Source organism: Amblyraja radiata, chromosome 8, assembly GCF_010909765.2.
Source record: "Amblyraja radiata isolate CabotCenter1 chromosome 8, sAmbRad1.1.pri, whole genome shotgun sequence".
Classification (NCBI taxonomy): Eukaryota; Metazoa; Chordata; class Chondrichthyes; order Rajiformes; family Rajidae; genus Amblyraja; species Amblyraja radiata.
The window spans coordinates 996,485-1,011,188 of NC_045963.1; the positions used below are offsets into that span (position 1 = coordinate 996,485).

The 14,704-nt window shown below is 39.2% G+C and overlaps 1 protein-coding gene across 1 annotated transcript in view; it reads right to left on the reverse strand.

Annotated features, from left to right (window-relative positions):
- The window catches only part of sft2d1 (SFT2 domain containing 1), a 54,498-nt gene that overhangs the window by 26,899 nt on the left and 12,895 nt on the right, over nt 1-14,704 (reverse strand). Inside the window, exons 2-4 of the mRNA XM_033025029.1 lie at nt 8,108-8,194; nt 5,620-5,702; nt 2,899-2,980 (exon numbers count right to left, since the gene is read on the reverse strand). Coding sequence (XP_032880920.1) covers nt 2,899-2,980; nt 5,620-5,702; nt 8,108-8,194 — 252 coding nt within the window. The remainder of the gene's footprint in view (nt 1-2,898; nt 2,981-5,619; nt 5,703-8,107; nt 8,195-14,704) is intronic.

A 14,704-nucleotide genomic window follows, 5' to 3' on the forward strand; every position in this document is an offset into this window, starting at 1 on the left:
GTTGCCTGAAAACAGGACAGTTAAATAACTGATAGCTGCATACATGTGACTACACCTGATCCAGCAACATCGACCAAAGTAGGCAAAAATGTAACCAATGTTAGTGTCTTGAAAATCCAATCTCTCGTGCCTCTTTCCGAATTAGAACTGGGGTACAAAAGCAGCCTTAAGGGGCTGTCCCACTTGGGCAACCTAATTGGCGAGATTAGAAGAGTTTAAAAAAAATGACATGTTGAAGACCACCTTCGACCTCCTTCAACTATGCTGAAGACCAGCTTCGACTAGCTTCAGGAAAATTGGACACCGAATAGTGGAGAGTGAAGACGACCTCCTTCGACCTCCCTTCGACTATGATGAAGACTATCTACGACTACCTTCAACTACCCTCGATTACCTACGACTAACATGCCGACCTACTACGACTAATAAACCTACGAGTAAAAAAAGCATCGATTTTTTCCATGGCGACCTTTTTATTTTACTCAACATATTGAATAAAACGCCGCAACCTAGCTGAGGCCTCGAGTACGTGGAGACCACTCTCGAGCATGAAGGAGAGTTACGAAGATCTCCTACGACCTCGTGTCGACCATGCTGCGAGTATGAGGCGAAGGCAAACTCGCCAGAACTCGCGGATTAGGTCGCCAAAGTGGGACGGGCTCTTTAAATAAGATCATAAATCTAAGTTGGAAAAAAAATGTCCAAGATGGTCTTCGCACATTCCGTTGAGGAAAAACGAAACATGATACCATGGGGGTCATTTATCTTGTTCACATAGCAGGTGGGAATATACAAATGCTCAACCCAGGAATTATTACAGATCAGAAGTTGCAGTCACAATCAAAATTAAAAAGTGAACCAAACAGATTTGTTCAAAATTTGCCAAATCATCAAACATTCAACTTACTAAGACAAAAAAACAGACCAATAATACCTGTTGGGAACAGTAAAGGCCAATATTCTGCAGGGATAGAATCCTGCATTGCAATTTTTATTAAGATGGTCGGCATACAATCCTCAGTCTGTTATACTATTCAATAACAATATATTCTGTTCTCCATGTCCACTCTGCACACCTGCTCCTTCACCACCCAACTCATTTCCATTTCCTCTGACTCTCTTGCATCTTTCATCCTGTTTTGAACATACCACAATATACATTTCCAAATATTATATCCCTTTAAAGAACACATGAAATTCTGTACTGAATGACCAACTTTTTATTCCAAGACCATTGTCACTGGCTTTAGATACTATCGCTAAAGGAAATAGCCTTTTTGCATCCATCCTGCAAATTTCCTTTGTTTAGTTAAATTCATTTACTTGTAATGTCATCCATTGTCATAGCACTATACTCTCTTCCCATGAATCAATTAAGGATGAATGAACCCAAAAAAACAAGTCTATTCTTCTCCAGGTATGACAACCAAAGATGGACACAAGATGCGAAACAAAGACAAATCCAAAAGTCCTATACAATTTCAGTAAACTTTACTTTTTATTCTCGAACTTCTGTAGTGGGCAACTTTAACCCCCTACATTGAAAGGGACCTAGTTAGTGCAAAAGGCTTAGATGGGGCAGAATTTGTTAAGTGTGTCCGAGAGGGCTTCTTAAAATGGTACGTGGACAGTCCAATATGAGGAGGGAGCATACTGGATCTAGGATGCTGGATGCAGTACTGGGAAACAAGACTGGGCAACTGACAGGTATTTCTATGAAATTGCATTTTTGGGATAGTGTTCACAAGTCTATAGGTTTTAAGATCGTTTTGAATAGGGATAACCGTGGACCTTGGCGGAAATGAGTAAATTGCAATAAATCAGATTACACTGTTTTTAGGCAGGAGCTAGGGAGAGTAATTGGGAGTATTTTTTGTTGGGCAAGTCTGCATCTGACATGTGGGAGCCATTTAAAAGCAAGTTGATCATGTTCCAGTATGGAAGTGCAATGAAGATGGCAAGGTAAGGTAGCCTTGGATGTCCTAAGAATAGTAAAATGGTTAAAAAGAAAAATGAAGCGTATGTAAGCCTTTTAAAGATGAAATCAGACGGGGCTTTGAGGAATATAAAGCATGGAGGAAAGAATCTTTACAGTAAGCAGTGGGGCCTGGGGAGCGTTTTGGAACAACGGAATGTGTGAAGGCCATCAGGGACATTTTCTTCCATCTGAGAATTATGATTTAATTTAAGGCTGCATTTGTAACCCAGTTCTAATAAACATGTTTTGTTTTCAGGAGGGTTTCGGTTCTATGATTTGAAATGAAACCTCAAAAATGTTAAACCATCCAGCTAAAAGTAACATGCCAATTAGAAAGTGTTTTGTTTATTATTATTACCAAATGTAGAAGCACCCGATTATTGCATATTGTATATGGGAATTTGAAAAAAATTCCAATCACAAAAAATGAAATCACTTTCAACCTCAAGTGTTAGGATCCAAGTCAAGTGAGGATCTTTTCCTCACGCTTCTGGCCGCCTGCAGTTTAAAAGAGCCGAGTACAAATATTTTCCAAATATGATAGTGATTTTTGTTTAGAGCGGCTGGGCGAGGTTACTGGGAAAGAAAGAGGAAAAGAAGAGTGATAATAATAGTAAACCAGCTCATGCTGTTACACTTTGAGTTTGTGAGAACTTCAGACCTTGATCTCCAGTCTACTTTGTAACAGCTCATGCAGTTTTTTTGCTATCTTTCTGTGTAACTGTAATACTATATTCTGCACTCTGTTCCATTCTTGTTTTGAACTAGCTGTTATACTCATGTATGCTATGACTGTCCTCATGTGTGGTATGATTTGCCTGGATAGCAAGCAAAGCAGTTTTTCCACCGTATCTCCATACACATGGCAATAATAAACAAAATAATAAACAATATTAAAAATGGCATAAAATGGCAATTACCAACATAACAATGGTGGCAGCCAAGCGGTTTGGGTCAACCATTTTCTTCAGTTGCTTCAGTGGTCCCATAAGAAAACAGGTGCTAGAGATGAAAAGACAGACAACAGTTTAAAACTCTGAGAAATTAGTTTTTTAAATTTGGCAACATCAAGGCAGACTGTTTCATGAGAAGGAAGGGCCAACCACAATTACCAATTCATTCACGTCAAATTATGCATAAGAAACCTAGATCAGAATTACTTCTATAACTTAATTATTAAAAAAAGTTCAAGATGTTCTGACCATCATCAAACAACTTCGTCATCATTGGACAATAGTACATACAAAGCAATAAACTTGTGATGTTAATGTGAGGTCAGCATTGGCATAATTTCTCGACTTTAAATTCAAAACTAGTCATTAAACAACGAGGATTTTATTCCATTTGGGCTTTCTGAAATATCTTTCTCTAATACCCCTCCACCACTACCCTCAGTCATTTATAACCAAGCCAATTCTGTATTCAATTTACCTGGATCCCATGTGATTTGATCTTCTGGATCAGCCTTCCATGGGGAACCTTGTCAAATACTTTACTAAAATCCATGTAGACAACATACCGACCTTCATAAATCACCATCATCACCTCCTCATAAACCTCAATCAAATGTGTGCATCAGGACCTCCTATACACCAAACCATGCTGACTATCTGTATTAAAGCCTTTTGTTCGAAATGAGAGCAAATTCTGTCCTCAAGAAACTGCTCCTGATCACAGGCCTATAATTTCCTGAATGGTTCCGCTTTTATATCCCTTTCTGTCAATTTAAATGTTGGAGCCTTCAGTTGCCTACCCTGCCTCTCACTCAATCAAGTTTCTGCAATGCGCATTAGGCTAGAGAATACTCTGGCTATCTGGTTATTCTGTAGTTTTAGGGGTAGGAAATATAACCCCAACATTTAAGAAAGAAGGAATAGAAAAAAAAACACAACCACCAATCTATTGGCCTATGGTCAGTAGGCAGGAAAATGTTGGCACCTATAACAAGGGATGCAATAACTGAACATCTTAAAAAATAATAGGACCGCATTTAGGTTAGAGATACAGCGTGGAAACAAGCATTTCGGCCCACCGAGTCCATGCCAACCAACGATCACTCGTACACTAGTTCTATCCTACACACTTGGGACAATTTGCATAAGTCAATTAACCTACAAACCTGCACGTCTTTGGGATGTGGGAGAAAATCGGAGCACCTGGAGAAAACCCACACGGTCACAGGGAGAACGTACAAACTCCCACAGACAACACAAGTAGTCAGGATTGAACCCGGGCCTCTGGCGTTGAGGCAGAAACATTAGCGCTGCGCCACTGTGCCGTACAAAACGCCACATAGTTGTCATGTATTTCTGAGTTAAATCATGTTCGGCAAAAATGAATTTACAAGAATTTACAACAGCTCCATGAGAAACAGACAAAAGCAAACATGATTAGTAGTTGTAGGAAAAATGCAAAAAGTCTTCAAGGCAACTTCGACCACTTGATTGAGCAGATGCAATACAATGTGGATAATGGTGGTCTGATGAACGGCCTTTGACTTGAAAGGTTAACTCTGTTTCTCTTTCCACAGTTGTTTCCTGGCCTGCTTCTAGAGTGTTTCTGGCATTTCAGTTCTTACCTTAGCATTTAAAATCTCATTTGAAGGTTAATATGCCCAGTGACAAAGCTCCCTCTCAATTATGTTCTCAAGTCTCTTTTTAATTCGGTAAACAATATTGTCCAATGGCATAAACAAGGTAATTTATTGAACCTCTATTTTATGTCAAGTGGCCAATCTAGGTCAGGGCTAACACATTAGAACTGCTCCACGAGAAACAGGCAAAAGCAAACAAGATTAGCAGTTAAACTGTTCCCTTGGGAACCAAGGCAACAATGTGGTGGACATATTAAACGGCACTTGGTATCAATAATCAAGCTTCATTGCCATCTAATGTCAGATCACAAGAATTACCACATAAAATATTTGTTGTATAAGTGCAAAGAATTTTGATCACCCAATTAGTATTTGATAAGCTGAAGGAGATAATTTTAATTCTGTAAAAGTAACTACAAAACAAAATATATAAAAGTAATGGGCCAAAGGTGATTTTTTTAGGCGACTACAGGCGTAGGTTGTCGTAGGTGTTGTCGCCAGGTGTAGTAGGTGAATTCCATTAAAATTAGTCCATGGCAGTCGCCTAAAGAGTCGCCTAAGTGGGACAGGCCCATCACTTGGCAAAATACAAGTATTCTTACCGTATTCTAAGCTTACTTCAAATCTTTGAAGTTTCTTGGACTTTTACTATGTGGCCACATGGGACAAATAAGAGAACTAATCTATTAGAACGACTAAAGAGTGATAGTTTTTACATGTAAACCCAAGATAATTCCTTTGTACACAGACCACAAAAACAAATGATCTACAAAAACAAATGAGAAGCAAATGATCTACATTTGTCACAAGTGATCAGGCGATTTTTTCTCATCTATGTAAACTACTTACCTATAAATTTAATTATGCACGCCATAAAACTACAGGGTATTGTTCATAGTAATGAAAATGCTTCTCCATTTTGAGAATTGATTGTCAATATTAGGTAAACCAATGAATTGGAGATATAGTGGGGCAGGGCAAATAGCACATACACTGCTTGATGTACAACAAAGGAAATCAGTTTATTCAAAATACTGTAAACACCTACCTGGTAAGCGCAGCAATATTTCCTATTGTGTAAAAAACTGCAAATAATTTTATTCCATTAGGAAGCCAGAGCAAAATTGTTCCCTGAAACAAAGGTATACAATGCAAAAGGTGATTAGTCAGTGATCATATGAGCTGCTAAAATTCTGCCTCTTAATACAGTAGGTGACCTTCACCTGTATCAAAGTCCTGCAAAAACATATTGAGGGAAAGGAAAATAAAATGTCAACGTAGGATTTTGTTTTGTGGTTTATCTAATGGCTGCGAATTAGCTCATTATTCAAAATGTGTTTCACTAATAAACACTAGGTGAGAAAGAAAAAGTAGTGTCTGAAGAAGTTATGTTGACCAGCAATTTGTGGCAAGGTAGACATATTGAGAATTATTAGTGACCATCAGATGTGGCCAGTTTATGTCGCTCCATTGTTGTGAAAGTGTCATCCTGTTCTGGTTCTTAATGCTCCTGTGATTAAATTGCTAAATGGGCAGATTAACTTCCTGCTAACGTCAACTCAGAAATCTAACTGCGTCACTTTTGCACACATAGTCAACACATGAAAATGTCAGATTATTTTCTTGAACACACACACACACACACACACACACACACACACACACACACACACACACACACACACACACAGTGATTTCACTAAAGGTCACTGGAGCGTAGATCAGCACCCACGTGAGCGGAGATTTTAACAGGAGCACATGCGTCATTTAGTGTTATGTTAGTGAATGGGAAAACACACACTTTCACACCCATTAAAAACATCGAAAACGGCCCGTTTTTGAGCTGCAATTAACTGTGCCAGTCGGGGTGACCGTGAGGAACAGCTACCTAAATTTACAGTCCAAAAAAAAGATAGAGACTAAGGTAAATTCAAGAGGGAGCTGAAGGTGTCAAAACAGCGGAAGTTGTTATCGGACATTTGCCGTGGAGATTTAAAGATCGAAAATATCGGGAATTACCGCGTTTGCTCGCTGCATTTCATCAAAAGTAAGGCATTATTGACTTTTTATCTTTATTCATTTGTTATATGAAAAGTCTTAAAAGTTAAAAATCCGTCAGTAAAAATGCAAAATCGCCCATGGTTCTCAGGTGGGTTTTAACATGCAAAATGAAAACGCTTCTGAAGCTCCATTTACCATTTAAATAATCGTAAACTATCAATGCGTTTTGAAATAAATTTTACTGAGATGCAAGCTGTCAGCTGTTAGTTGGACAAAAGCAGGACATTTTATTATTTGCCAAAATATATTTCTCAATGTTTCTTGTTTAAAGCCTGCACAATCACCCAAACAACTTATTTATTTATTTATCATCTAATAACAGACAAGCCTGCAGCATGGAATGATGTCAACAATCCTGATTGGGCACCCACTGTGAGCAGGATAGACAATGTGCACAAGAACGCCATGCACGTGCAACAAGAAGTGAGTATTAAAGCAGATTTGTTTGCAGCTCAAGCATCAATATTTCCTGCATGTGAGCTGTTGGTGGTTGCTGAAATTTACCCAAATTATTCTTCACACGTGACCCTATACATTTTATTGTCACACTTTTCAATCAAGTGCCGCGCCCTTGGTCTAATTGGGATGCTTTTTCACAGAGGTGATTAAATGCAATGATTAAATGCTGTTGTGGTTTATGTAGTGCGTATAGTCTGGAGTATGGCTTGTGACAAGGTCCAACATGGAAGAATGATGCAAAAGGTAACAGCTCCTGGTATCCAGGGCAAGTTGGCAGTGGATCCAAATTTGGGTCTGAAACTGGCTCGATAATGAGAGAAGGAAGTAAATGGCCTAGAGTTTTGCGATTCAGAAGCCCTCATCTAGTGGAGTAGCACAAGGATCTGTGTTATGACACTTAGTGGTTTTGAATACATTGATGATCTGGAAATCAATGTGGCAGGTATGATTGGCAGGTTTTGTTAATAAAAAGGGATACAACTTGTAAACAGGCCCAGCGGCCCACCAAGTCCGCGTCAACCAACAATTACTCATACACTAGTTCTATGCTGTCCCAGTTTCGCTTTCTACACACTAGAGGCAATTTACGGAAGCCAATTACCTCACAAACCTCTAAGTCTTGGTCACAGAGAGAATGCACAAACTCCATACAAACAGCAACCAAGGTCAGGATCAAACCTGGGTCTGTGTTGGCAGCAACTCTACCGCTGTGCAACACAAGTATGCAGATGGCTTGAAAATTGCTGTTGTTGATAGTGGGTAACGTAATCTTCAGCTAAAGAATGATATTGAGGAATTGGTAAAATGGGCAGAACAATGGCAGATGGAATTCAATTCTTAGATTATACATTTTGGGAGGAGAACAGGCCAATTGACTTGTTCCTCGATTTTTTTTCGTGCCTTTTATGTATTACCTGCAACTTGGAATGGTCAGTTTTAAAATTATGACATGATAAATCAAATAGTAATTTAACTTAATTAGCTACTACTTAAAAAAAAAGCAATGGAGTACTTACAAGAATTGAACAACAAACTCCAAAGGCAAAGCATATTGCAAACCATTTCACCCTTGTCCCAAAGCTGAGTGAAGTTGAATCAAGGACCTTAAAATAAAATCACATATTTAAGAGATATTTTCCCACTGGCATATATAAAATAGTTCAGAAACAAAAATTGTTTGGTAACTAGATATATCCAAAAAAAATTAAACTTCAAACATTTAAGTGTCTGCAAACATAACTCCAAAATGAGTTGGAGGGCACAGGAAAAATTATTTCACAGAGACAAAAAAAACTGTCCCAAAATTAAACTATCAGCCAGCTTTATTCCAGTTTTTGAAGAGCAAAATAAAAATGAATATTGAAATCAGATCCCAGATTCTATAATTAAGATTCGGGATTGTTAAAATGGAAATCACACTTGAATTATATTTGTTAAATGTTGCATAAAATGATAACTAATTTCTTATAAGCCGGGAAGCATTGCGAGAGTCATGTTTTTTTTTTTTACTTCTCCAGTACTTTTAACAACACGGCTATGGTGCAAAATTACGAAGATGCGGGTGGATGCTCCATTGGTCCTGGATCACCAACTACCTGACTGGACGACCATACTATGTCAGGCTACAAAACTGTGTTTCAGACATGGTAGTGAGCAAAACAGGGGCCCCACAGGGGACATCCTCTCTCCCTTCATGTTCGCCATCTACACCTCGGACTTCAGATATAACTCGGACTCCTGCCACCTGCAGAAGTTTTCAGATGACTCTGCAATTGTGGACTGCATCAGTGTAGGAGGGAAGCTGAATACAGAGGTGCAGTCAACGACTTTGTTGAGTGTGGGCTGAATCACCTACAGCTCAATACCGTCAAGACTAAGGAGTTAATGGTGGACGTTAGGAGGAGAGGAACACCCCTGTCCCCTGTCTCCATCAATGGTGTAGATGTGCAGTTTACCAGGGAGTACAAATACCTTGGAGTGTACATGGAGAGTAAACTGGACTGGTCCAGGAACGCTGAGGTCCTGTACAAGAAGGGACAGAGCCGGCTGTACTTTTTGAGAAGGCTCCACTCCTTCAACGTCTGCAGTGAGATGCTGCAGATGTTCTACCAATCGGTGGTAGCCAGTGCCATCTTCTTCGTTGCCGTGTATTGGGGCAGCAGGGCGAAGGCTGCGGACGCCAACAGGATCAACAAACTCATCAGTAAGGCTGGCTCTGTCCTGGGGGAGGAGTTGGATTCATGGCAGGTGGTCTTGGAGGGGAGGATGCTCCTCAAACTGCGGAGCATCCTGGACAATACAGCTCACCCCCTCCATGACACACTGGTCAATCTGAGGAGCACCTTCAGCAACAGACTGGTTCCACCAAGGTGCAGCACAGAACGCCACAGGAGATCCTTCTTCCCTGTGGCTATCAAACGGTACAACTCCTCCCCCTTCTGTCCTGGGGTAGACTGAGACCGACTTCCCCCCCTCCCCAATCTTTGCACATCCCCAATCCTTTCCACTCATCACTTTAATTTCATGTTTCATGTATTTTGTGTTTTTATGACAGTTGGCAGATCAATTTCCTCCTGGGATATATAAAGTTGTATCGCATCGTTATCAATTGATCTTAACAAACTGCATAATGATATTAACAAGTCACTCAGTAAAAATGTTAAATCTGGTTACAATTTAGGAATCAAAATGAAAAACTAAATAGATTGTAATGTTTGTGATGAATACTCTCATCAATGTCAAATTTTGATATTTGTCCAGCATGCCAAAACATTACAATACAAATTTAACGTTCCGTTTTAAGCTTTAAATAGGAGGGCGGAACAGATAACAAAATGTCCCCAGTATGTTAACATTTTAACCACATTTGTAGCCACTGCTTCAAATTACAAAGGCGGCACCCACAATAAGATTAAAATAACTTAAATTAAAAGTGATACGTAACCAATTATTTTTTGAAAAAGTATATTTATTCAAATACTGAAAACCAACTGAAATACATTCTTCCTGGGAGACTTGGACTACAGAGATCTGTATAAATTATTGAATTAAACAATTTATCTAATCTTCAGAGGCACAAGGGACCACAGATGCAGGTATCTTGAGCAAAACACAAAGTGCTGGAAGAACTCAGTGACTGCTGGGAGTAGGGATGATAAAAGCTGGGAAAAGGGTGCAAATGAGGCAAAGCCTGGCAAGTGATAGGTAGATACAGGTGCAGGGAGGGGGGTGGGATCCGATTGTAATAGTAGTGACAAATGCTAGATAAAGGTGTCAGATAGGGAGAGAAGAGGAAGAGTGAAATGTAAAGCCAGAGGCAGGGATGTGGGTGGAAGGGGTGGGATGGAGTAATAAGAGGGGTGGGATGGAGTAATAAGAGGGGCGGTAAATGGGAAATAGATGATTGAATGTAGTCTAGTGCAGCCTGTGTGGCCTCTTTTACATCTGTGAGACGAGTGTTTAGCCTGAAAATAGCATGAAGCTTGGAGACTGAAATAGGGTCCTGACCTAATATGTTGTATGTCCATTCCCTCTATCAATGTTATTTCACTCGCTGAGTTCCTCAGGGATTAAAAAAAAAAATTTAATCTTTGATTATCTATTGACAATTTGTGCTATTTTTGGCAGTGCTACAAAAAAGAACAATAACAGCACATTATTGAATTCATCTTATGAACTTCTTAAAAGCATAGGTTTTGGTTAAAATAGAATACATGAAATATATGATACATTAAAAACATGAACCATATATGGCAACGTTTTCCACACTTTAACTAGCCACTGGTTTGGAGATTATCCCCATTCATAAGCTTCCCTTTCTTTGAGGCAAAAAAATAAATAAATTGTGAGTTAAATATCCACTCAGTCATGTTGACGTACTGAGATAATTAATTTCTGTCAGGATCCCTCCTGTCAAACAATGATAAGGAGATGTCACATAAGTGTTTTGCACTTATCCCATTTAGCTAGAGAAGTTGCATTATCAGACCTTCACAGGAGAACTCAGGATGTTTCAAAATTGCTAAGTTCCAGAACTCCTAAGGGATTGTGATAGTTGCTTCTGGTAGAACTGCAATCAATTAGAACATACGTCAGAGGGTTCTAATAGATATCACATCTGTCCTTTCAGAAGTAACAAGGATTTAGGCATCATAATATTCAAGTTAAAAATCCAGTGGTGAACTCCCCTCATGCACCTGTTCCGTTATATGCTGTATTTGTCCATTCCATTATCCAGTCCATTGCTCTTATGCCTTCTGGAAGGAAACTCTGCTCTGCCTTTCTTTTTAATTCATTTCAGGAAACCTTGCTTGACATTTCTCATTGTACACTACAAATACAGTGATATTTAAGTATTACACTTACACAAAACAGAATTTCACACAGTTTTTGTAATAGTCAAAGCATTGGGAGGCCCGTAATAGGTAGCCTTACTTACCACATCAGATCCACGGATTTATCCTTAAGCAGCATGAAACAAAGAAATTTACAGTGATTTATCATTCATTCTTTATTATTCACGAACATTAATTTTACTTGGAAGCAGCAAAATTGTGATTTTAGCTTTCAGCAAAATCAGCTATTTAGGCAGAAATTTTGATCATTTCAGTAAGTGGCTACACAAATACATTTCTTTGAGAATCCCATGCATAAAGTGTTCACAATTATAATATGCAACATTCATTACAAATTGGATGAGATCATCATCTTCAAAAAATTGTTCACAAAATTTCTCCCCATTTTCGCCTTTCAATTCTGAATGGATTAATTCATTCTTAAGAATCCTCCAAGCTTAGCCGTTCTTTAATATTTTAATCATGTCACTGCCATTCGTTACAATAGCCTAAACACAAATCCTACAAACTGTTAGATTGTTGTAACAATTCACACTGAGCTTCAATTCACTCCATATTCATAACTAAGTTGCAGTGAGAACAGAAGTTATTAGAAAGCAATCGTCCATTATATTGAGATTGTTGGATGCATGGGCCAGAATAATGCTGTTTCTTCTAATATATGCAACGAGACCTGGGTGTCATGGTACACCAGTCATTGAATTTAGGCAGGTACACAAAAAAGCTGGAGAAACTCAGCGGGTGCAGCAGCATCTATGGAGCGAAGGAAATAGGCATCGTTTCGGGCCGAAACCCTTCTTCAGACTTCGGCATGCAGGTGCAGCAGGCAGTGAAGAAAGCGAATAGTATGTTAGCATTCATAGCAAAAGGATTTGAGTATAGGAGCGGGGAGGTTCTACTGCAGTTGTACAGGGTCTTGGTGAGACCACACTTGGAGTATTGCGTACAGTTTTGGTCTCCTAATCTGAGGAAAGGCATTCTGGCCATAGAGGGAGTACAGAGAAGGTTCACCAGACTGATTCCTGGGATGTCAGGACTTTCATATGAAGAAAGACTGGATAGACTTGGCTTGTACTCGCTAGAATTTAGAAGATTGAGGGGGGGATCCTATAGAAACTTACAAAATTCTTAAGGGGTTGGACAGGCTAGATGCAGGAAGATTGTTCCCGATGTTGGGGAAGTCCAGAACAAGGGGTCACAGTTTAAGGATAAGGGGGAAGTCTTTTAGGACCGAGATGAGAAAAATATTTTTCACAGAGAATGGTGAATCTCTGGAATTCTCTGCCACAGAATGTAGTTGAGGCCAGTTCATTGGCTATATTTAAGAGGGAGTTAGATGTGGCCCTTGTGGCTAAAGGGGTCAGGCGGTATGGAGAGAAGGCAGGTACAGGATACTGAGTTGGATGATCAGCCTTGATCATATTGAATGGCGGTGCAGGCTCGAAGGGCCGAATGGCCTACTCCTATTTGCACCTATTTTCTATGTTTCTCTATTCCAGGATGAAGTTTTCTGCTAGGAGTCTAAGTTATTATGCAGCCTCTAACTCATTGGCTGTGAAGGCTGTCATTGTTATGATCATTTTTGGATGTCTTTGACAAAAACATACAAAATCATTCAGAAAATGTTAAAAACAGAGGATATTAAAAAAAAATTAAAGACTGCACACATACATTCTTGAAACTATTGAAACCATTAAAACATTTAAATTCCTTTAGTTAAATTATTAAAAATTCTTCCTTTCTCTGAACAGCTATTTCCTTCTTTTCATTTCAAAGAACTTGTACTTACACCAGATTAAAGTGGTGTGGGTTCTGCTGGCAGATTTTCCTGCCAGAAAACTAGGAAATCTGCATACATTTAGGTTGGATTCCAGCAACATGTTTATTGTTCTCCTGCTCTCTATTCTCCTGAACAGGCTGGTTATGGGTTTATAAGCCTGCAGATCCGTACGGATTTCAGCGAGAGATCACGTCACACCATTTGCATCTCGCTTACCCTGTAGTGCCCAAGACAGACTATGGTGCTTCAGTTAAAATGGACATTAGAAACATAGAAAATTAGTGCAGGTGTAGGCCATTCGGCCCATCAAGCCAGCACCGCCATTCAATATAATCGGAACTGATTATCCAAAATCAGTACCCCGTTTTTGCTTACTCCCATATCCCTTGATTTCATTAGTCCCAAGAGCTATCTAACCCTCTCTTGAAAACATTCAGTGAATTGGCCTCCACCGCCTTCTGTGGCAGAGAATTCCACAGAATCACAATTCTCCGGATGAAAAAGTTTTTCCTCATCTCAGTCCGAAATGACCTACTCCCCTTATTCTTAAACTGTGACCACCTGGTTCTGGACTCCACTAACATCGGGAACATTTTTCCTACATCTGGCCCGTCCAATCCCTTAAGAATTTTATATATTTCTATACGATCCCCCTCATCCTTGGAGGAATCTGAGTTTGTATGTTCTGGCCAGTAATCTACTATGAGGTGCTTTCACCTAATAAGAAGTCATAAAGGAAGCACCAGAAGAAAATATAATTAATGAATATAGTCAGGCTTTATATATTGCAGGTGATTGAAAAGCAGTGTTGATCTTCCAGACTAATGAGTTGGCATGCAGGCGTGTAACCTGGCTGTTCAAGAGACTAGTTTGTCGTGGAGTTACAACCATAATATATCTGTGGTATATTGCTGGAGGCAAAGACTGCTGCTTGAACTTCCACAGACATTTCTTGATGATATGATTTTATAGAATACTGACCGGTTCCTGTTTAAGAAGGAACTGCAGATGCTGGAAAATCGAAGGTACACAAAAATGCTGGAGAAACTCAGCGGGTGCAGCAGCATCTATGGAGCGAAAGAAATAGGCAACGTTTCGGGCTGAAATCCTCCGGTTCCTACTGTTTTTATTCAAACCTGAACTCACTAAGCAATTTGCTGCAATAAAATCTCTTATTTATAGGTAAACAAACTAATTACAATCCCATATTCAGCTTTTAAATGAATCATTATTATGGCTGTCACATGAATATAACCACAATAGAAAGTGACTTTGAAAACAATGTGCACTATCGTCACTTTTCTTTATCTGATTTATGCAGTTGAACAAACTTGCATAATCTTTAAAAAAAAGTGAGTGCTGGAAACCTTAAAAACAAATTCCTAGAAACACTCAGGTCAACCATTATCTGTGAAACATTTCAGGTGTTCCCATGAAGGAGCTTCAATCTGAGTTGATAACGACTTCTCCTTCCACTG